The sequence below is a fragment of the Falco biarmicus genome, chromosome 9 (assembly GCF_023638135.1).
Source record: "Falco biarmicus isolate bFalBia1 chromosome 9, bFalBia1.pri, whole genome shotgun sequence".
In the NCBI taxonomy this organism is placed as follows: domain Eukaryota; kingdom Metazoa; phylum Chordata; class Aves; order Falconiformes; family Falconidae; genus Falco; species Falco biarmicus.
Genome location: NC_079296.1, coordinates 20,108,949 through 20,133,392, shown reverse-complemented (window position 1 = coordinate 20,133,392; position 24,444 = coordinate 20,108,949). Strand labels below are relative to the sequence as shown.

The 24,444-nt window shown below is 38.4% G+C and overlaps 1 protein-coding gene across 1 annotated transcript in view; it reads right to left on the bottom strand.

Moving 5' to 3' along the window:
* GFRA1 (GDNF family receptor alpha 1) overlaps positions 1-24,444 on the bottom strand; it is a 143,172-nt gene that overhangs the window by 12,751 nt on the left and 105,977 nt on the right. The window contains exons 6-7 of the mRNA XM_056351363.1: positions 19,457-19,591; positions 14,783-14,961 (exon numbers count right to left, since the gene is read on the bottom strand). Coding sequence (XP_056207338.1) covers positions 14,783-14,961; positions 19,457-19,591 — 314 coding nt within the window. The remainder of the gene's footprint in view (positions 1-14,782; positions 14,962-19,456; positions 19,592-24,444) is intronic.

Below are 24,444 nucleotides of genomic sequence, written 5' to 3'. Positions count from 1 at the left end.
AATTTTGCATTTCTGCCACAATTTGCTCTCCAGAAGTACCACTGAAACAAAACTTTAAAGCATTTTCTCCCTGTTCCTCTAATCCTGTAGCTGAATTCCGCAGATGCACAGACATATCCTCAGAACTGGCAGGGCTGGAATTTTAGTGAACTTGCTGTACTACTTGCTACAGTACTTGCCCAAGTATCCATGTTCCTTTCTAGCCCTGAAAATACTGTTAATAAAAATATTGGGAAGATTTTTTAAATTAATGCAACCAAATTTACCAAGGTGAGGCTATAAAAAAACCAGGTTATGGCATACTGTGGTTTTCCCAGGAATAAGCTAATATTTTGGCAAAGTTCAAAGTCACTGAACAGAGGATTTTTTTTAATGCAAAATGTAAGACAACTTCAAGCATAGCTGCTAGCTGTGTCTATAATAACCTGGTTTTATTCTCATTAGAATATACATCTTAATGCTTTTGTGGAAAGGTATTCAAATTCACTTAGTATTCCTTCTGATAGCATTTTAATTTCTAAAAGTGAGTTAATCATACAATTTTAATCGTTGGCATTTTAATTTCCACAACAAGCGTATGTTTCAACAGATTTAAGTCATAACTGAAAAAATAAAAATAAAAACGCACTTGGTCTTGCCCACAGATCTCCATTAGCTAAGCTAGACCTTGGTTTGTCCTGTCAGCTCCCTAAACATTATTAAAAGGCCCTGGCAGTTCAGATCTTAAAACTCAATACTTGCGAGAGATTTTGGTGTAGCATCCTGCATTCATTCTTCCCCTGCTGAAGTGAGGGAGGGAGACAAAAATAACTCCTTCTCAAACATACTAGGAGTGAAATCCTAACACTAATTCTAATCTTTAATGAGCATACTACAGTTGACTATACTTTAATGGATGATATTATAGTGGCCTTCCTCAGATCCATTATTTACACATGAACGATGCATGATGCTCTCACACACAACAGTTACACTGTAGGTAACGGAACTATTCAAATAAGAGGAGTCTGCAGAATCATGAGCTTATTAGAAAGGTGCCCTACTCATTACTGCCCTGATCCCACTGCACCAAGGGGAATTCTTCCACTGGCCAGGCTGCAGCAACGGAAAATGAAAATTCCTAATATCATCTGCATATATGGCCTCAAATTTGAGCTCAGTAAGAACCACTGAGAAATTTTTTTCCATCACTGAAACAATTTCTTAGACACAAAAAGGACTGTGAATGCTAGACATTTAACAATTACAACACTATTAAAACAAAACTGAGCCTATAATAACCAGATTATGCAAATAATTATCAGATTAGGCAAAACTGTATTCACAGGATATGATCCTGTTTTGTTTGATCACACAAACCATTCACAGAAGGCCAGGAGGCTCACATTAACGTTTACATTTAATAAGCCAGAAAATACAAATGGGCAAATTCTAATAATGCAGGTAACAGAGAACGACAGGCTCACTTTGGGCATAGTTTGTAAGGTTTCCATACTAAACTGGAAGGGCTTTTGAAGATTTATTGTGACTAGTTTGCCTACTTCTTGAAGTATTACATTGTGGCATACTGGATAGTTCAGAGGATTATTAATGGGATATACAGCCTGATATTCCAAGGTAGCTAGTTTAATCTAGCTCAGGTCAATAGTGACAACTATTCTGTAGTATTTTTGAAATGAGGAGGCGGTTCTGGAGCACTTCTTCTCTTAAGAGGACAGGTTCAATGTACAAAACTGGCACTAATTTGCACCTCAGGCAGTGCGCTTCATCAAAGAGACTGAGGAATTAATGGGATATAGGTTTATAATGCTGCAAAGCACTCAGAATGTTTCCCTATGCCCTTCATTTCCCTTTCTGTGAGATGAGCTGCTCTGTTCAAAAGGGGCAGTCCTCCTATATCCTCAGATTCTTCTAATTCCATTGCAAACTCCACAGGAAAAATCTTGAAGGTGCCCTATGCTACCAAATTTTAACACTCTTTAGTGGGACTCAAGAGAGAGATTAGAAGGTTTCACCTAGAAAAACATCTTGAGAGTGCTATCTGAAGAGAATCTTGATTGATGATGGTTGGCAGCAAATATTTCCCTGAGTGCATAATGGTTTTATTAATAGTTCTGGACTGAGCTAAGGCTAAGTAGAAAACAGACCAAGTGAGGGGTAGTTTTTGTGATCTACCTACTCAGATACATCTAATACTCACAAGCATCAGCTTTGTCTTACTAGCAAGTTTCAGCATCAAGACACTGTTGTCAAGTTTCTAGAGATGAAGCATTAAAAAAAACCCAACCAAACACCAATATCTGGTTGTGTGTCAACTACAGTAGCAATACAGCTTCTTGTATTACTCCTGCCTCCAGACCAGTGGGTGGAAAGTCAGAACTAAGACAGCATTACTAGAGACGAGGGATGAGTACAATGCAGACTGGATCTACTGTATATTAACGTACGTATATTGCATATGCAGGCTGCATATGCACAGCAGCACTCATACTGCACTAGTGTATTGAGCTGTCCCAGTGAGAAGTGAATTTAATGGGTTTAAGACAAGCCATGTTCAGTGGCCAAGATGGGATTAGCCTCTTTAGTATTTGAGAACAGCATCCTTAAAAGGGATCCAGGATATCACTATGCTGCTCACACTTGGTGACCACTTGAGCAGCATGGGACATCGTATTTCTGATACGCTGTGCATGGATGAATGTAATTGCACTACAACAAGCTTTGTACATAACAAAGGGCAGCAGACGATGAATGACGACTTGCAGAGCATATATGAGCAGATGCGTCTCACTGGTTGAAGATTATTTGGAGCTGCAGCTTTGCCAGTTGCTGGCTTTAAATGTTCATGAAACACCGGAGTCCGGTCCCCTGTTACACTGGCATGAGCCAGCATGGCTGGTATTTCAGGGGCTGTCCTTTGTCCTTGTGATGTGGACCCCAGGGCGACTAGTTCAGCTCCCAAAAAGCACAGCCATCTCACTAAGGGCACTTACCAAACAGTTGCACTGCTACTAAATACCACCTTGTAGTTGTGTCTGAGCCATCAGCCTGAAGGTGAAAAGCCTCTGCTTAATTAATGATTCCTAAGCATCCTCATTAAGTTCTCTGGGTATAAACAGGGTGTGTTGTTCATCTCAACCTGTTCGCTTGTGCCTGTAACAATCTGAATTTCTCATCTGCAATTAACTGTAACTGAATCCTTAGGAATAATCAGGAAATCTTAAACAAAAGTAATTGGGGTTAGGCCAACTCTTCATGAGAGCACGATGAGAGCATGATTCTGCAAAGAGTTGCAAGAATTTGTCAAACTAATGAAGTTCAAAATCAGTATGATAAAAGGGACAATTCTTCCTTCTGAATCTGCATTTGACTCTTGAAATTTTATACAGGCAGTTAGTTCCCTGCAGGATCAGATCCCTAAATTTGCCCTCACAACCAGCTAATTACAGTGCATAAGTGACTGAAGTGTGCAGAAAAGCATACTGACATAGAATTCAGTATATGATGGTCTTCAAGAATTTAACTCTGTTACACGCAACTGTTAATGCACTATTTCTGCAGGAGGGCAAACCATTGTAAAAAACACACTAAGCACTGTTCACCAGAAAAGTTCTGATCAAACCAATTTTTACATTTCTGCATACACATTTAGGAACGGGGTTTCACAGGTACTTGCAACTGCTTTGCTTTCATCCATGCGCACTTCATTTATATGGACATTTATCCGATTCTCTGCTCAAATTAGGTACTTAGAGCTGCAGGTAGCTATTTAGATCCTACCTGGTACACATCTTACCTACCATGTACATAACAAATTTGAATGCACATATTTCACATGTGAGCATGAATTTGGTACATCCAAATGTTTATGTGCATGTGATAATGCATATCTAGTCTTGAATTAGAGGTGACTTGAGGCTTCTGAAAATGTCAATCTGGAAAAAAAATTAGTACCATGTAATGCAGTATTTAGTAGATTACTGCCCTGAATACCTAATACTGTTTTAAGACAGACATGAGGGAGGATAATCCTATAATTCTTTAGGACACATACTGAGTGAACCTATGAAAAAATATCCTGCATTATGCACAACAGTCAGTCTGTTTACTTGTGGCTCACAGAAAGAGCTAAACACGCAGGAGGGCTTAACCTGAGGAGGGGTTATTAGGCCAAGTCCACTGGTTAAAAGTACAATTGGGTGTGAAACAGGCTCTCCTCCAAAGTACAAGACTAAAATAAACATTTTGAACTCCTACTGATTCTGAAGGCAAGGAACTGAAATGGGTGACAGCGTCTTGTGTTCTGGAACTTAACAGCATGTTGAAAAATGCTGTAGAGTAGACGGTTCGAGTGTAATGTAGAAATCTATTATTCCAGTAAGGCAGCTGATTAGGACTCATAGGCATAAAAAGTAAGTAGAAGATAAAGCGTATGATTTATTTCCAGTATTTGATTACTAATGTACAGTGAAGACTGTAAGTAAAATGAGCAGACAGGTTAAAAGCAGAACAAAAATGTATTTCTCTTTGGATGTTTTGTTATCGTTAGTGCTTTTTTATTGAGAGTATAAGTTAGTCAATTTGGTTAAAAGACAGCATTTCATTTTCAGTGCTGTAAACTTGGTCTGATTACTTGAAAAATTCAGGCATACTATAGAAAAGGTTCCAAATTTTAGATCTTCAACAGTATACTACTTATGCAGCTATGTTGCATGTCATCTATGTATGCTATGTCACCAATGTATGATTTAGAATGATGACTTATTATTGTATTCTAATTTCCATTGGGCCTTTCTATATTTCATTTGCTGCTGGTAACAAGGAAGAAACTATTCCTAAAAAATCTTCATTATTACTGAAATGCTTCTGACCATATCTGCTGCATGATAACTGTGAGCTGGGTAGTTTAGTTTTTAAGAATATTAGTTTATGGGTTAGACAGAAATACCAAAGAATCATGTATATATATGTAAAGAGTAACGGATAATTACAACATACACTTAAGGATAATTGCAATGTACACAACTGTGAAGTTATTCCATTTTTACAAGTGTATAAACAAAAGCAGAATTTGATTAGGTCCTGTGATTGCCTCTTAATGACTTCATATGCATAAACATACTTCATGTACTTGGGTTTGCTGTTGGCAGAGGAAGGCAATGTATCCTCTTTAATCAAGGATAAGGAAGCAGGGTTGCCTCAGACTTTTTTGCCAAATCAAAATACAGACCTATTCCAATCTTTTAATTTCACCCCAGTATGGCCACAACCGCCAGACCCTTCCCCACTAACTTCCAAGGCAGCCAAGCCAGTGACGGCATGGTGGCTCCTCCTGTACTATACAGGCTCCTGCTCAGTCTTGTAGTCTTTTCCCCTCCCTGAATCTGCATTTAGTCATCACATCATTAGAGGGAATATAGACAAATGTATACTGATAAACGTCATACCAGAGTAAGTCTATAAGGCAGCTGAGTGCCCAAAGATTACAGAAAGGATCTGCAAGGACACACACGGACACAGGGACACACACACACACACACAAAGAGGAAAGGATAGATAGGAAAAGGATCTAATAAAGACTAATGGGTAACTAACTGGAAGTGAAGTTTCCGAGATGGGGTAGATATGCCAGTAAATTGAGAATAATAGTCTAACAACTCACATCACATAAATAGGAGGAACTAGTCTTGGTTATCGTTTCCCAAAGGGGAACTTTCCTCCATGACAAAATAGTGTATTTCCTGAATTTTTATTATCTCCAGTAGGGAGGGTTTCCAAGAGTACCAGAAGTGTTTAAAAATGATCGTTGTGTTTAGAGCTGTTATCCATGTATGAGTTTAAGGGAATCTGTCTCTCTAAAAGCAGTGTGATTTTCTTTGCTGGTACTGCAGAGGCGTTCAGACCTCCACAGGAAAGCTTACAGTTGTGGGCCAGGGCAAGTAACGCTGCCATGAGACTGAGTGTAAGAGGATGAACACAGCTGCCACCTCCACTTCCACAACTGGCATGTTCTGCAAGATGCGTAAAAGGAGACAATGACTTCACCTCCATTTTCAACCAGTGGGTAACAGGTTATCCTTTCTATTTTTCTGAGCACTGGAGTACTCAAATTCATACACCTTCCTCAAATGCTTTCACTCTACTACGTTCTTCGTAATGATTCAGCTAAAACCAGCAACAAAGCAGCCCGAACACTTGAAACTACTAAGGAATAGAGAATTAAACATATGCACAAGGCTCCTGAGGCTTTTGGAGAGCTCTGCCTGAAAACTGCTCAGGACCTGCTACAACAGGGTAGTGGCTTCCACATACGGCCCAGATATTATCCTCTTTAAAATTGCTTTAGACTGAAAATAATCAGACAAAGCTGTGAGCAAAGGACAGTGAACTTTAACAGACACTTTGCTGTAGTAATAGACAAAATACGACCAAGCACTTGTCCCAGACAACAGCACAGCTTTGGTGTGCTCTAGGAAATCGATAGCTAATCTATGCAAACAACCTGTTGATCACTAAGAAGTGCAAAAGGTGTCCAGAAGTGTCTGCAACAAGCAGACTGCAAGAGCCAACAAGGGTGACAGCACAACAGGGAATTATAGCACAATTTAAACCCCACAGTCACCCTTAAGCTCTTCTCTGCCCACTTATATATGCATGGACTCATAAAAATACAGGGGAACAAAGATTTGGGGAAAAGACTGTGGGGCAGGCAGCCCCACAACCCTACTGCAGGATCTGTGAGCATCTCTCTAACCTCTGGGGATTTCAGGGAGGCAAACGTCATGACCCTGCACCAGGACTGTGCACAACACATCAGGGTCCGTCTCCAGGAGAGAGCCTTCTCCCCCACAGAACGAGGAGCTTCTGCAACAAATGGCTAGGCTGCTGTCCTGACTTCTCAACCCCTCTGCAAGATGAAGGTGGCATGTAATTTGTGCAACTGTATGCACCTGCGATTAATATGCTTTGCTATCTAAAATTATTTGGCCTCCACACTGTCATTTGTCTTAATCCGTCACACTACGAAACAAACACATCAATACCTGCTTCAATAACAGTGTTTAAAAGTACATTTCAATTATAAAAGCCTTGCGAAATCCTTTCACTTGCCTAGCCAATAACAATTCTTTGCAAAAATGGCAGAATTGATAAAGGCAGACTTTATTTGTTAAATTTTGATCTATTCTGGCAACTGCCAAGCTATTTTCATATTTTAGAAAGAAACGTCTCTGTATTGACAACTGGATCTGTTATCTGAGATAAAGATACCAGTCTTTCACTTCGGTGTTTGTCATGTATCTCTGTGGATATACTTTTTGAGGATAACATAGTGCATTAGCATGGTTTGTAATAGTAATACATATATTGTTTTTAGAGCACGCAAATACACTGTGTTTTCAGAATAAATAAAGGCTATGAGGTGATAGCTTCACTGAAGTTAACTGTAATTCACTGGGTTTTTAAGGTCAGGAGTACCTTTTCATTACGTGCCTGCGGAACAGCTGGCATGATGGCGTTCTAGGCTTTAAGTAGGACTCCTGCAAGCTATTCCCGTTAAAATAAAATAAAAAAAAAAGTACTAATGATTTCAAGAACTCTATGCTTGCTGTCCTTTCCATTAGAAACCTAGTGGCACTATCGCTTTTGCCTGCACTTGCTTTGCAACGGGGCCTGCCTGCTGGCATAACTGGCGTTACTTTCACTTGAACAAGTATCAATGGGAGCAGAGTCATGGCTAAAACCTAATATGTGCTAACAGCAAACAATGTGTCTTAAACAAAGCACTTTGTCAAGTCCCATAAACGCACAATATATTATGAACTATCCCTCCAAAGACAGTATGATTAAACATCTACCATCACAATGCAATGACCTAGAATTTTTATTAGCAGTAGTTATGCCTTAAAATTAAATTATAATACTGTACTCCATTTTAAGGCTGGTTTTTGCAGGCTGTAGTGAGCTATTTGTTTTAAAACGGACATACATGATGAACTAGGTATTTGATTGAGAACTGAAGTTGGCTGACATTAGGAATACCTTTAATATGATGAAGAATCACATAAAGCAATAACATGAGCTATGAATAGTTTGATTTGGCTTATCTGATGTGATCCAATTTTCTGATTTCAGTTTGTTGTAGCACTTCGTATTTTTGTGGCTATTCCTGTAAGCGGATACTGATGTGAAACAGAAACAACTGTGGCTTAGGGGAACACTGCAAATGCTACATCTGCTTTTAGTAGCAATAATTTGCAGAATTCTTTCTGAGGATAAGAACTTTAATCTGTTCATAGAAATTTCAATTTGCTGTAAAGGTGTGTAGTACATTTTCATAAAGTTGTATTTTTGTAAGTCATTAAATTGGGTTTTAGTAACCTCATACTCATTTTCAATTGAACAATTATTAAACTATAAAACAAAATTGCTTGATTCCTAAAACTGTAATCTGGAGTTTTACAGTCTGCTATAAAGTGCTGTAGTATTATAATACACCAAAGATGCTCAGACTATTAAAACTTTTTTTTTAAAATGAACTGTAAAATATTTTATCATTGATGAAATAATTCTAAAGTATTATGCTCTCCAGCAGTATACATGCACAGTATTTTGGTACAGTGAAAAGAATCCTAATCAAAAAAACGTAATTTAAACTGTAATTCTAACATGCAAAATAAGCCATTTTGCTGTCTTTCAGTAACAGAAGTTTATTACAACCAACTTCCAACATTAAAAATTTTTCATCGGATTATTGATCATTAAATATAAGGTCCAGTCTTGCAGAGAGCTCTACATGCCAAAGAGACTGGACACCTGTGTAGCTCTGATGCTAACAACAGAGATGTGCTGACTTACACTTTCAGAGAGTTTTACTCTGTACTCTGCTCCACAAATCATAACCGATCTCGCAAGGGGAACTCAATGTTCGACTAAGTTCAACCAAGGCCCCTAAATGAGAACAATTTTCTACTGACTACTGATGGCTGATGTCTCATAGCAACACTGACACTAAAGTGATACATCTGAACCTATAGGGTATGACAGCTATATCCTCAAACTGTTCCTCTGATGTTCAAAAGAGAGGCAAAAGACTCTGTACTTAGAAATTAATTACCTATATTAATCAGATATTTAATTTCAGCGGGATTTCAACACACTTGAAAATTATCCATCTTGTGTGGTCCTAAATTTTTTGGCAATGGTGGTGAAGTACCCAAGGACATACTTGCTCCGAGTGGAAGCAGTCTACATGATCATACCATTAGTACATACGTATGTATACGTTCATTGCAAGGCAGCCTTTTGGCACAGAGTTCCACTGTTTGAACAGCCATGCAGGGGGACTGCTGACGACTTTCCTGCCTGTGAACACAGAGATTGTCATAGAGGCTGAAAACCCAAAGCTGTCCCTTGCTGACGGTGACCTCACCTTCTCTGGTTCTATCTGAGAGGTGCAAGAGCCACGCAGTAAATGAGTACAGTCTTGGGGAATTTTATACATCCACATTTTTTGAGGACCCACTCCAGCATGGTGCTGAAGCAAACAAAAGATTAACTTAACAGAAATCAATGTCAATGAAACCAATGGACAAAGCAGTCTCCGTTCTGGTAAAACACAGAATTTTGCTCGGTGCCCCAATATAAGATTAAAGGTGAAACTTTAAATTAACCTTGGCTGTCAGATTTTAATCTGAATGTGAAAATCACACAAGAGTTCCTTAAGTCCAACAGAATTTCTACTGAAACAAATATAAAATGTTGCTTTTTCAGAAGAAAAGCTGCCAACAGGTTCTCTAAATTACTTGTACCAGCAGGCTGACCCCATTATGTCAGCTAATCCTGGAAATACAGGAGGTAAATTTAAATCTTTTCCTATGAAACATTTAGTCAAATTATTTTTTGGTTGTTTTCTAATTTGGTTCTGGCACGGCACTGAGAGTTTTATATTCCTGTCCATCTTTTGCCCCAGACTATAACTTTCCACATAGTTGCAATGCCCAGAGGAAGAGGTCCAAGTATGACTTCTCCTGAGGGACAGAGCAAGAAGGGCATTTGAAAGGATAGTGCTTGCTTTTGACAAAATGAAAAAGAAACAGCAAGTTCACAGGCTGTGTGAAAGGATTGAGGGAAAAGGGTGCCAGGCATACGGGCAAGTTTATACCAGTTTTCAGGGGGTAAATCAAGTTCCTTTTGTCCCTATTCCAGTGAACTGCCCCAGCAGTTGTAGTACTCCATCAACAACACACCTACATACTGTCTGTGTTTCCTGCTTACATTCACCCTCCACCCAATTACCGGTCCAGGGAGCTCCGTACCTGCTGCGTCTTCATCCTCAGAATACTACAGTGAAGCTTTTAACCATCTCCAAACACCTACACAATGCTTTATACTAATAGTATTTAGCACTTGGGAAGCCACATTAAATAATTATAGACACTACTCCAAACACCAGATTAGCAGACCCTCAGAAAGCGCTGAAGACCTGCAACAGATAGATGAACAAGTAAAAGCACAGTCATTTTCAGTCTGTGAGTCATGTGTAAGTCCTGGTCTCCTCAGGGGACTGAGCCCTGTCTCCTGTTTTTGTCTTAAGACTTGCCACAATAGATATTTTTTCAAATCCCAAATTTATGTGGAATTATGTGAATTTGTGGAAGAACAGCTTGCAATATGACCCGAGTCTGTTCTAAACACTCACTAACCTTACATGCAGATAAGAAAGGATCGACGTATTTAAGTATCTGTATTTCTCTTTTCCTCCTTGTTCCCCACAAAATGTTTAGGTTTTTTTAATTCCTATCTCATATTTTTTAAAAAATTTTGCTGCTGAGGTTACAATGGCATTCACATACTGGTATGTGCCTTTGGTCCAAAGGGCCATGCATCTCAACTACATGTGTCTGCTGTTCACACGTCTCCAAAACCCCAAAACCTTAAATTCCCTCTGAATGCTGAGCTAGGGTTAACTAGAGCAAGACATTCATAATAAATGTAGGAATACAAAGTATAGAACTAGTGAGGAAGTTGATAGATTTTGATGCATAAATTGAGACTTAAATGCCCTTAACCATCTTTTTTTGTCTTGTGTAAAATGTCTTCTAAAATAATAGAGTAAACCCAGTATGAAAGTCTTATTTTTTTAATCTCTCTCGATGATGTAGTAACAATTGATCTAATCTAGTCTAATCTATCAATTGAAGTTTATTTCATTATCATCTTTCAGTTCCATGCATCTCTCCCAAATGCAGAAGCAGCACTTTTCTTGAAGAATACATGGTGTGAGTACACATCCAAACTCGTTCTTTTGTCCCTTTCAAATAATCCAACCTGACGGTTCAAGCAGTGGGGACAGAATGTGAGACCGAAAGACCATAACCATTTTTTGGCTGGCCGACTGAATAAAAATTATGACTGAGAATGAAGGATAAACAAATACGTCAGTTAAATAGAAAACGTTAGAGCGAAGCTATCAGGAAAAGGATAGGGACAGCAATTACTTATACACAACTGTGTAAGGAGCACACTGTTGGCATTCATCTTCCATTTTGTTCAAAATATTTTATGAATAATTTTTCTGTGGTGCTGAGGATCCTTTGGAAGATGTCAAGCACCTCAAAAAATCCATGAATTTAGCATTTTATATAAAACTAACCACTACTTGCTCTCTGTGTTTAGTAAAATTTGTTAGAAGCCAGGTTTACAAAAAGAGTTTATAGGATGCTTGACAAAGTAAAGCATCGTGCTGGCAAAGATAAGAGTGCTGATTTAATTTAGGGACAGAAGAAAAGAGTATACTACACAAATACATATGTAAACATAAAAGAAGCATATATCACAAATCAAAATTTCTCTGTATCAATTTGAAATAAGAAAACACCACCACAAAAGAACTGTAAACTCTTGTAGCAATAGTAAACTGAAATGAAGAACAATTTCTAAACAGCACCACTGAAGCAAAAATTATTTGCAAGTTCAAACCTTCAACAGGTATCTGAAATAAATAGAGTAAGGTAAACAAAGAGTACCTCACGTTTTCTTTAAGCATTCACAACCCTTCCAACACCCAGGTCTGCATGTGCGCAGGAGAGTGTGGCACAGCGACAAAACCATTAGTATATTCTTGCTTTTCATACAACCCTTCTGAACAAGTCAGAAAAACATGCATCAAAAATTGCTCAGCCAGTGACAGTCTTGGCAGATTTGGGTGTATGCCCTGTATTTTACAACCCCAGGAGGTTAGATTTTGTTCGTTTTGATGGCAATTTATACTAATCAATCACTTCCTGCTCTTTCCTCCCTTACTGTATTTATTTCCGTGGCAATTTATACTAATCAATCACTTCCGACTCTTTCTTCCTCCACTGTGTTTTTAAACCCACTAACTCAGACTTGTAACATCTCAACGATCATTGCCTTATCCCCTCTCTGCCTCTGTCCCTTTGTGCTGCAACTAATGCTGTTAATTCTACTTTTCACAGTATTTAGGCTATATTGCCTTTTTGAAACCTGCCAGCTCAACTGCTAAGCGTATAACAAAGGCCTTCAGATTGCTTTTGGTCGCACCAGTTCCTGTTTTGAAAGTAACTACAAAGGCATATTTTTCATGGGAGGAGAGCCTTGGAATGAATACCCTTCAGTGCAGTACGAATACCTCTAGTTCTTTTGTAACATTTGCATTGAGGTTTAGGTCTCACATGCAAAGTGGCACCATACTGTCCAACAAGCACAGGCTTCTTTAAAAAAAAAACCAAACAAAAAAAAGTGTGGGCTTGTTTTGGCTCTGTTCGTAAGTTGTTTTTTGGGTTTTTTTGAAATGCATTAAAATATAAGAGCTTTCTTCTTTGTGTTTCAGTTCTGACAGAAGGAAGTAGTGAGCACCAGAAACGTACTTCACATGAACAAACCCGCTTAATTCACGTAACTTCAGTGACCTTTTAGTGTGGACTTTATCTAGAGTTTCTCCCAAACAGCAGAAACCATTTGTTTAAAGGAAGCTGTTTCTTCTCGTGTCAGGTATAGCAGGGGTACATGTAACACAGCTCTAAAGCAGTGCTGATAAACGCACGCGGGATGCGACTTCAAAATGCCAGAGTAGCATGGGTAATGACAGGGAAGAATGTCATTCCTTTTCAAAACACTGAAGTACTTCAGGCTTGAGGAAGGTTTGCAAATCAAACTGAATCCAACAATATTTGTGATCGATTGCTGTTTCCTCAGTTCGTTACTTACCATTTGTACTTTGTTAGCACCTGGAGGCCTTACTCTATAGGAGACTATACGAACACTGAAGGAAAAGGAACGTTTCATCTATCCCATAGAACCATACTTTAATATAACACAAAGTGAATTAATAACATTCCATCAAGGTCTTCCTTTAAATGCAAGCTATTCCAAGTTTTAAATTTAAAAGATTAAACTTCTTTTTAGCGTATTCTATTTGGTCAAATGACTACTGCGTATAGAAATATACGCCTACAACTCTCTCCCTCTCATCAATAATTTACAAAGCTTAACTAATAATGAATGCACAGATAGGAAAACTAGAATTAAAACAGAAAGACCTAAACTCAACACCATCTATTATTAACCCCATACACTTTGTGACTCTCTAATGCCTCTGAAAAAAGTGAATTCATATGCAATCTGCCAACACAAAATAGAGTGAAGAAACTAAAACGGGATGAAGATGACAGAGTGGTGCACAAAAACTTAAGAAGTAAAACACATTTCCAAGGGATACAAACCCTCCATTTTGGTGAACATGGAAACTTTTATATAGCTTAATATAAAGAACATAAAATCAATCTTTTATAAGTGAAATGTGAATATTAAAAGTGTGGAAGAGTTTGAGAATCCAGAAAGAAAGTATCTCAATACCTGATGAAAACTTAAAACTCGGACAATTTGATTTGTGTCACATAGTAACTTTCCTTCTGTAAAGACAAAAATAAACAGGCCAAGCTGATCTATCCCTGACCTAATTTTGCATTTAAACCACCAGATATTTTTATAACCCCAGATTCTAATCTGGGCCTAAGGATGTTTTCATTTTAAGTTTCCTGTTACCTCTTTCTTGCCTTCATTTTGCAGTCGTCTCCTGCCTGAGTTCTTCAAACTCCCTAAGAGCTGCACATACTGCCTTTAGCAAGTGATGAGCCTCATTAAATCCAGAATGAATCAATGACACGCCATGAATAACCTAACTGAAGTGTCAAAGGAAATCACTTACAGCCATTGGCCAAAACCACATCGTGACTTTGACCCCAGCTCAGGAAAGCGCCTGATTCAAATTAGCTTCCATCCTTGTCCAGGTTCTTCACCACGGGGTTTGTAGCACCACGTATTCTCTAATACACAGACCTACCCAGCCGAAAAAACCTCTTAAATTTACTGCCAATAACAAAAGAAAGCAAGTAGCAGGACATGCTAGCTGACATTAAGAGTTCCCTCTGAATTTGGATTACTCAGGGGATTAATTTAATCTGACATATTGTGGCAGGGTTTGGAGACTGCCACGTTCATACCCAAACCTGTGACAACAAATTAAATACAATGCTCTGTATAGTCAGAGAGGCAATAAAGTCCACTTTCAAATATGCACATTTCTGATTTAAAATGTGTCTGATATTTTACAACATATCTGCCTTGTAACTACAACATGAGAATAAAAAGATATTCCAATTTAAGCAGGGATCTGTTTATGCAGCAGGAGACTACTCTGTATACACATCGATGAAAAATGTTAATTTCCACACCGCAACAAGTTACAAGACTCTCTTACCTGCAGGTTTGCACATGCTGGTGAATCGTTGTGGGTGGGTATTTCATTGTTGGTGGTCTCCGAACCTGTGTTTTTAACTCTGGAAGCTGTTGTAGTTGTGGCTGTAGTGGTCTGTACTGGTAAGATTGGCTGCCACACGTTCACATCAGTACCGTTGCCGAAGGCCTGAATTGCATTTTCTGTAAAAATAAATTACAGAGAATTTTCCATTTCTAAACAAACAGCAGAAAGCTGAACTGACTTTTAAACCATTATTATGATGACGATGATCCCATTGAAAATATGTATTTATAGAAACTCAATTTTTATGCTGAAAAATGTGTCTTAATTTTGAACATATCAGAAACGATAACTGAGAGTCCGGGGTCACATAATTATCTGGTGCAGCCTCCTCTTTGTAATGTTCCCAGTAATTCTTGACAGAAGCTCTAGGACTTACTGTAATCGTATTTGTCACCACCCAATGAATGCTACGTCCTGATTCAGGCAGGTGATGTTACATAGTGAACTAAATACAGAGGGCAGGCAAAATATTAATTTATTTCTACAGCTTGTTGTAGTAAAACTAACATGCCTATAACTACAAAATGTTTTAACTAAGACAATCTTTTCCTTACAGTTTTCAATCAAAATCTGCATAATTAGGTGAGGGAAGCATACTTAAACTAAAACTTTAGAATATAAAAGTTAAAAAGCTTATCACAGTTTCATGGGATTAACGAGTGTGTTTATGGCAATAGTAAATTGGTTGGTTTTTTTCATAAACAAATAGAAAAACAGTTTTTAATCAGGTCTTTGGGGATTCAACATGGATTTAGGGATTTCTTATTTCAAATTCTTTGTACAAGAAATCAAACAATTTCACTGGGGACTAATATGTGGAAGTTATTAATACTTCTGCTCAGTGGTATTCCTTGCCTTATAAAATAATTTACATTTCATTCTCATCTGAAAGAGATGTATTTTATTCTGATATTAGTTTTTAGAACTCCAACATGCAAAGAGAAGGATTTTTAAAAGGCACCACAATCAGCTGGGTGGATGGAGACAAAGTGGGAAGAGTGGAAAGATATTTTTCTTTGTTTTCCCTGAATAAGGCAATATATATAAAGCAATATTCTCCTATGGCTTCCTAAATTAACTGTAACTCTCTGTTTCCATTATTGCAGGATCACAGGAATGCATGCAATCCTTCCGGTTTTCTAAGTAAAAGTGGTCTTTACAATTCGACGGCTTCAATTATTTGATTGAATCGTACCCTATGATCCTTATGGGTCCCTTCTAACCTGAGATATTCTATAATTCTGTGGTAGAATTATAGAATGGTTTCGGTTGGAAGGGACCTTTAAAGGTCACATAATCCACCACCACCCCTGCAATGTGCAGGGACATCTTCAACCAGATCAGGTTGCTCAGAGCCCGGTCCAGCCTGACCTTGAATGTGTCCAGGGATGGGGCATCTGCCACTCTGGGCAACCTGTGCCAGTGTTTCACCACCCTCATCGTAAAAAGTTTCTTCCTTACATCTAGTCTGAACCTTACCCTCTTTGAGTTTAAAACCATGACCCCTTGTCCTATTGCTACAGGCCCTACTAAAAAGTCTGTCCCCATCTTTCTTATAGTCCCTCTTTAAGCACAGAAAGGCCACAGTAGGGTCTCCCGAGAGCCTCCCTTCAGGCTAAACCACCCCAGTTCTCTCAGCCTGTCCTCACAGGAGAAGTATTCCATGCCTCCCCAATATTTTCATAATATTTCAGACACATACATTATATTTTAAATATGTTTATAAATATATATATATATATAAAATTTTCATACATACTTCAAATATATTTAAAAAAACCATAATGACTGTAAGGAGGTGCTTCAAGTGTCTAATTGCTCCAGTAAAGTTCCTCTCAATAATTTTTATTAACTAACTCACTGCTTTATGCTTTTCCTCTTACTTGCCAATTCTTTTTACTGCACTATAAGGCAAGTGTGAACAAATCCTTTGAACAGATAGGTTCAGTTCATTCAGTTCAGTAGGAATTCTAGAGCATGTAAACAGATTTCAGGACATTCACTTTCAGAGTAGCTAAAGTAAAGTCTTAAGATGGATTTTCAGAATTTAAGACTGGCCAAACCTTAACTGGAGAGGCAGCAGTTAGGACCACTGTAATATTACCAATAAACTTGCATCTTCCAACAAAGAGGATAAAAGTACAAGCAAAGTAATACACAGCCCCACATTTTAGGATGGAATAGATCCTATTTGGTGCCTATTAATTTGGATTTTTAGCTTTCTTGCGATTAGGCCAATTTCACAGTTCTCATATAAAACCATATTCGACAGGATAATGCTAAGATAAAAAAACACTGTATCTAAGACATGTGAAAAGAAAACAACACAACGTTTGTCTTTATTTGGACTAATTATTAGACTAATATTAGAATAAATATTAGAACAGACTGGGATTTTCACTTGTATATTCACACTCACCTTCTGAAATCAAAACTTCCACTCTTGTTTCAACTTAAAATCTGTTGCAAAAGGCTTTTCAACTCCAGAGTGGAATTTCTAGGGAAGCACTTAACAGAGGTGCAAGACCAGGATTTCAGATGTGTTATGTGGGACATGGTAAACTCAGCTTTGTACCCCAGCTCCACACCAGACCCAGTACACACATCACCTGAGGTCTTCTGCTTTCCGAGTCCCCTAGCCCTCAGGAGACAGCGCAGCTATTCCACTTTGCGTAAAAAACCCAAATGGGTTTTTGAATAAACGTTTAAGCCCGGTACTCCACATCTTCCTTCTATAACTGCCTCAGATCACTGGTTTATTTTCCACTTTGAAGGGGAAATACACTTTATCAAAACAGACTAGCAAGAAATTACTAGTTTCTTCCCATTAGGGAAAGTCATTTTTGTTTTGTCTAAAAAAGGTGGCAGGGGTTTTAATCTCATCCAATAAGCAAATGACATTTTCTCCACTCACTGGAGGACCTATTAATGACAGTAACAATCAAAAAATAAAATTTTAACTTTTCCCATTCTCTGTAAAAAAAACACTTTGTATTAAACCAGAAACATCTTTAATTTCTTCATGAAGAAGACATCTTCTACAAGTAGGATGACTATAATTTGTCTCACAGTAACCTCTAATGTCTTTGATTTGTCTTCATTAATGCTTTTATACTGATGGCAAAAGAAAGGACAAGGGATCGCTCTATCTTTATATTCTAAAGAGAACCTGTAACATTCCACCAGTTAATACATTCACAAATGAATAAAATCTGATGTATTACAGTACATGTAAGTGGCAGCCCCATTAGGTTTGAAGGTCTGATGCTATACTGTTAAATTTTACCCAGTCATGGTCTGAATTGTTTTCTGGGTTTGGGTTTTTTTTATTGTTTGTGAAATGATCCTGAGTAAATGATTCCTCCAAAGCTCAATAAATATTGCTTCTAATAGCAACTCAGGACACTCACTTTTTGTATGCAAAGCTCCCCATGTCTTCAGAACAACGCTGCCTGTGGAGAAGCTACCGAGATGGTAGCAAACAGAATGGAGATTTTCAGACCCTATACTAAAATACAGACTGAAGCCTGCATTTGCATTAGCTCAAGTATATAGGGCAGGATGGGACAGTCCGGATCATCGAGTTCATTTGCTATTTTTGACAAAAAGCAACAACATATACTTCTTTTCATAAGCTGATGAAATAAGACTTTTAAAACTGGTAAGATTTTTTTATTCTCAAAACTCCCACTGGAAGCCTATTCCTTAACTTTCATCTGATGGCTAAAAATTTTCCAGTTTTGAGCCTAAACATGTACGGCCAGTATCTCCCTTTCTGATCTCATGCCAACATTGTCCTCTAGGTTAAGTAATCCTTTTCCCTTCCTGGGCTTGCCCCTCTAATGCAGTTTCAGAGGACAGTCACGTATCTTTTCAACTTCTGTTCTGCTAGGCTAGGGAAGCCAAGCTCTTTTGGTCTCCTCATTTATCTGAAATTAAAACTCTGATGCACACTCCACATCATCCAATTATGCTGCTGCAGGCAGACAGGAAATTTGAAAAGAGAACCTGCCAAAATCGACTCCACTGAGCCATTCTGAAATTTATAATAGTCCCTAATTTGGAAGCGAGTTTGACTGAAAAAAAAAAAAAAATCAATAATTTAACAAAATCTTTACAATAGGTACCATCCAGACTTGTTTTAAAACCAGGCATCTGAAATCAAGCAACCTAAGAAACCTGAAGCTTGGCTATAAATTGCAAGCACAATCCAATTTATACTTACCTACAGCAAATCCTTCATATCACAAACTACATGTCTTTTTTTATATGAAGTTTTTAAATTATACAGAAGCCCCTCAGGTGTTGCAATTTTTTGGTACAGATGCTGCCAGAATATTAGGGTCCAAATATGATCTGTGATGTAAACATTTTTCTATATGATACAACTTTGTTACTTTAATTTTTTTCCAAAAGCTTGTGATGTTTGCAGTCTTGACCATAAACTATAGTAGCAGACATACTTGTTTTTATTTAATTTTTACACCTACAGCAGAATCATGCTTACAAAGTGCAAAGAGATGGCCTTGATATAGCATAACATCTTTAAACAATAAAGACATCCAGAAAACATCCTAAAACACATGTAAAGACATCTGATTTTGTACTTACTAAGGCATGTGTTATCCTGGAAGAAATTCAGAAATTTCAGGCATTCATCTATGTCATTACCGCTGTTGCTGCAGTCACACCACGGGGCAACACTGAGACTATTTGAGTCTATGTAGTTTGGGGTCATCACCGTGCCTGTTAACGAAGAGCGAAGTACAGTGTGGTGAGCATCCTTTGTACTGAAATATTCTTTCCATACGAAGAAGATAGCAAACAGCACTTGGTAAGTTGTGTATTCAGAGCTGGATTCACAACGCAGAGCCATGGCAGGGCTTTACCTTCCAGTTGTTGGCTCCCTTTGCCCTCTGACACCCAGTCCTGTGCCATACTTCACCCCCGCCGGTGTTTGAATGCAGCCACTTTAGGGACTGCAAAATGACTTGCATGTTAGAGACCCATTCCTTTCCTCCAAAAAGATTTATATTGCAATCCCACAGAGAGCTGCTGCATCGGTACAATTGACAGGTGGCAAATAGTGGCACAGGTGATGGATGGACTGGGAGAAGGTGGGAATCTCTGAAAACGTCTTTGCTGCCAAATCAAACATATGTGGACCTGTGTCCTTCAAGTTTCACTCTAAAAATACAACTTTCCTTCCTCGCTTGTGGGGTTTTTTTCCTCATTTTTGTTCTAGCTGCAAATAAACGGCTGAAACTAGACATCCAGACCTGCGTTCCCTCCTTGAGTCTCCAGCCAGCCTGAAACACATGAGCAAGGAGAATGTTAGCCATGCTGGGAGGAGTGCTAATATGTCTTGGAGCAGTGTTAACCCCAGGGTGTTCGTTAGGGACCTGCCAACAGAGCGGGTTATGGCAACAAACACAGCAAAACCATATCCAGCATGCATGAAAAGGTACAGCAGATTCTTTGCAGGCAATAAATTGCTATTAATCTTGCTGTGTCACTACTTTTCAGTAGTTTCCTGTTTCCTAACCATTGTCAACAACTTCCAACCACAGGTTCATTCTAACTTGATTACACAATCTTGGGTAAACATTCTCACGCTTATATGTCAACTTAAGGCTACCAAGAATGAAATGAAACCAAAGAAGGCATTTTGTGTCCTACAAGATATACAGCAACTGTGTCACCATTCATCTGGATCAGACAACTGTTATGTGATCAGCACTTATTCAAACCAGCAGTCTCACTGAAGGCATTGACCCAGCAGGTCGGATATTTCAAAATTCCCTCAGGAGTGAGGAGTCTGAACATGTATTTGTCTGACCAAACAGAAAAAAATAATAAAAAGAGGCAGGTATTCCAGACCTGTACTGATGACAGCTGTTGCAGGAAACATGTTCCTCATTTGGTAATCTACACTTCTAGGACAGGCTGTACATTGTGAGGATGTGTGGTAGCATCTCCTCAAAGCTGACATCAAAGTAGTCATTAAGAAGATGCAATATATGAAGGATAAATATTAGAGACCCAAAGTGTACACTAGGAGAAGAACTTTGGTCCATAGGTCTGGGGTCCAAGAGTCTGAAGTAACACACAGGAAAGGGCTATCAAACATCAAGCTAAAAAAAATGAACATTAGAAATAACACAAATCGCAGAATAATGTCAAATAGCCTTTCAGGTAGCACTGGGAACTAAACAAAACAACATGCAAACTGCTTCATAACATGATACGGGAGACAAAGGAGATGAGACATTACGAGCTGGCCTGGGAAAATGGATGCAGTCCTACTGCCAAAGTCACAAAAAGCATCTTTTGTCTTGTTTTGAGACATTCTTAAATTAGAATGCAATCCCATATCTTTATCTGCTTCCAGCTTTTAACAGATAGTTGCAGTATAATTGCTCAAATTCTACATGAGATTAGCACACGAGTAAATAGCACTGTTCAAAATTTATTAAATAGAGGTAGAGAATTTAGTAAAATAGGCAAATATCATTTGCACCATTAATGAAAACTTGACAGTACTTAAATAAGAAGAGTGATGTTAAATTAAAATAAAACAAATTAAAATATCTGTCCATTATCCATTTGATGGTTCAGTACACAATTTCAACCATGTGACATGATCTGGAAAGAAGTGAAAGAAAATTAAAATCAAGAGGATTTTGCAAATGGAAAGAAAACAGTAGCTTTAAAAAAAAATAGTTTAAGAAACAAATGCTTAGTGAAGGGTTAAAAAACCAGAAATGTATCAAGGAAATTTAAAAGGTCACTGAGGTAAGACTTTCTTATCGCAAAAAGGTACTAAGGTAACTAAAATGGGTCAAGACAGGGGCTAAAATTGTAACAGATACCGAGGTACAATTAGGGTTGACAAATATGGGAAAGACAGGACAAGGAATGTGTATGCACAGCACACAAACTGTACATCCAGCAAAAAGAGAGTGGCTGAAAGAGCAGCTAGTAGAAAATCAGACTGTCATTTAAACCTGGGGGCAGATGTGAACCCAAGCAGATTATATGCTTGGTGTCCTGAGGTGGATTTTCTTTTTTCCCTGCAACGTGTGTGCCTTCCCCTTCCCCACCCCGCTGCTAGCTGGCATCTTGGAAATTCTGCTGAAGGGCAAGAATGGATCAGAGAAACCGTGGTGGTTGGCAGTAAAACAGGACATGCTTGGTTGTTTGTGTTCTACCTATCAAATACTTCTGCGGTGGTCTCGGTAGCAGGCAGCAGGTCTCCATATTTTAGACCGAAGCAGAATTGACCTGAACACAGCCAAGAGGTTGCTCAAATTTGGGTCAGTTAAGCATGAGAAGGATGGTTAGCCCAGGAGGAGGGGCATGCCACTGAAGTTCCTTTGGCCCAAAGCAGCTCCAGCTTATTCACATCAACTCTTACGGAATTCCTAGGAACCCCAGGGAAATTAGTTGGATTTTTTTACTGAGGACAAGAGAAAATGTGTCAGAAAGTGAATGCTGAAGCAGATCTTGAAATCAGCAGCTAGAACAATACGTGACTGATGTGGGAGTGAAGACAGGTCCAGATGGCTTAACTAGGCTGCAACCAAGCACCAAATCTCAAACACTGCTGTCTCCGGTCTTGCTCTACATTTAGTAATTTTTATATTTTTCCTTTAATTTTTAAAAATATATTAATTTATCACTATTACTACAACAAGGAGCTTAAAACAATGAATTAAGATTGTCAAAATTCCTGTCAAAAATATACAAATCTTTAAAATTATATCTGTAACACCCTGATGCAAACCTTAAAGCACCCTATACAGCCTATTCTCCATTTAACTGGTAAAGCACCTCAGATCAAAAATGTGCCTGGCTCCATTTCCACTTAAGCAATTCATTTCAGGTGGGACTCCACTAATTTCAGTGAAGTTAACTCTGATTTACGTCACCGTATGTGACAGCAGAATCACATCTACTATATTTTCCATAAAGAATCCTCAGTTTCCTGAACAAACTCTTTGGAGGTGCAATTTTTGCTACATTTAATGAAATGGCTAAATGAAATAATATTTTATTTTAATGAACAATATTTTATCTTAATTAAAACACCTGGACATCCTGAAGCTGTGATGAATGAATAGATCTGTAACAGCTTCTTACCCACAGTCCATCTATCTCTTTGTCCTGTGTTTTACATGCATTAAGCAGACATTTGCAAGACTGTATCTCAGATTTCTATCTCAGCATCTTACAAATTTGATGGTCTTCAAATTATTTGCTCCACTTTCATATCAGCTTGACATCAGAAGCAGGAATTTACTGCTTCAGCACACGCAAGGTTGTTGTTATTTTTTGGTAATCATCTTGGTTTATCAGAATCACTACCAAGTAAAAACTCTTGGAACACTAGTCAGTTCCTATCTTTTTGCAGCAGGTTTAGGGGCTAGCAGGAAGGAAGAAAAATGTTTATTTCCTCCTCTGAAAATTAGGTCTCCTTTTGATTTCAACTCCTTAGGGATGCATTCCACATTTCTGATGTGTTGGATTGTTTTGCAGCATGGTCATCCACAGTAACATCAATTGAAAAATGGATCCAACAAAACTGAGAACAAATTCACCAAGTCCAGCAAGAACTTCTTGGCAGCTCTTCCCCAGAAGTATCTATTAGTAACAGTTACTCTTTGCCAGCTGCTAGACATCTTAATCTCATTGACTAGATCAGATTTCAGGGCTATTCAATTCCTTGGTTTAGTGTCAAATGACATTCTGTCATAACTGTTCATATGTCATACCCTTTGCCCAGTGCCTTCATCTCTTAAGTCGTAGAAGCATATCCTTTGGAGCCATCACATCTTATTTTACCAGTGGCTACACAGACTTAGCTCACTTGTTAACTGCTAGGGTAACAAGAATGGTAACAGTAAGCCAGTGAATATAACTTTCAGACATTTTTCAGCAAACCCAGACTGGTATAGAATTTTTTTTGTTGTTGTTGTTATATTATCTCCAGAGACATTTATTTAACAGCAGGATCTGCTTCAGGGCCTCAGCTGGGACCTTCACGCCCAACAGAAGGGGATATTACTGCATAGCAGCAGGTGCAGGCTGTAAGCTTTAAAACATCATATCTGGTGGCCTTTAAAATTTGTTTGTTTCAGAGTTTTGACATTCACTTATTCTGTACTGCCCAACCATGGTATTTCTACCATAAGTTCACCTTCCTGAGATGATCTCTTTCAGGAATCAAATGCTGTGTGTGGTATACGGAGTCTGGCTTGCATTCGGGTATCCTTGTGCCTGTTGACAGTCAGGAAGGTGACAGCAAAGAAAATTAATTATGTTGGGGAGAGAGGAAGATTTCAGAAGATAAATTTGGTCTCAGTTCACCTCATTGACAGACATCTCAGGAAACATTTAGAGTAGACAAAAGGACATCATGGAACGAATAGCAGCTGGAAGTGGAACAAGGCTGGCTTGGTGTCCTGGTTTTGGCGGGGATAAAGTTAGTTTTCTTCTTAGTGGCTGGTGCAGTGCTGCGTTTTGGATTTAGTCTGAGAATAAGGCTGATAATTTACTGATGGTTTTAGTTTAGTAGTTGCTAAGTAATGTTTATACTT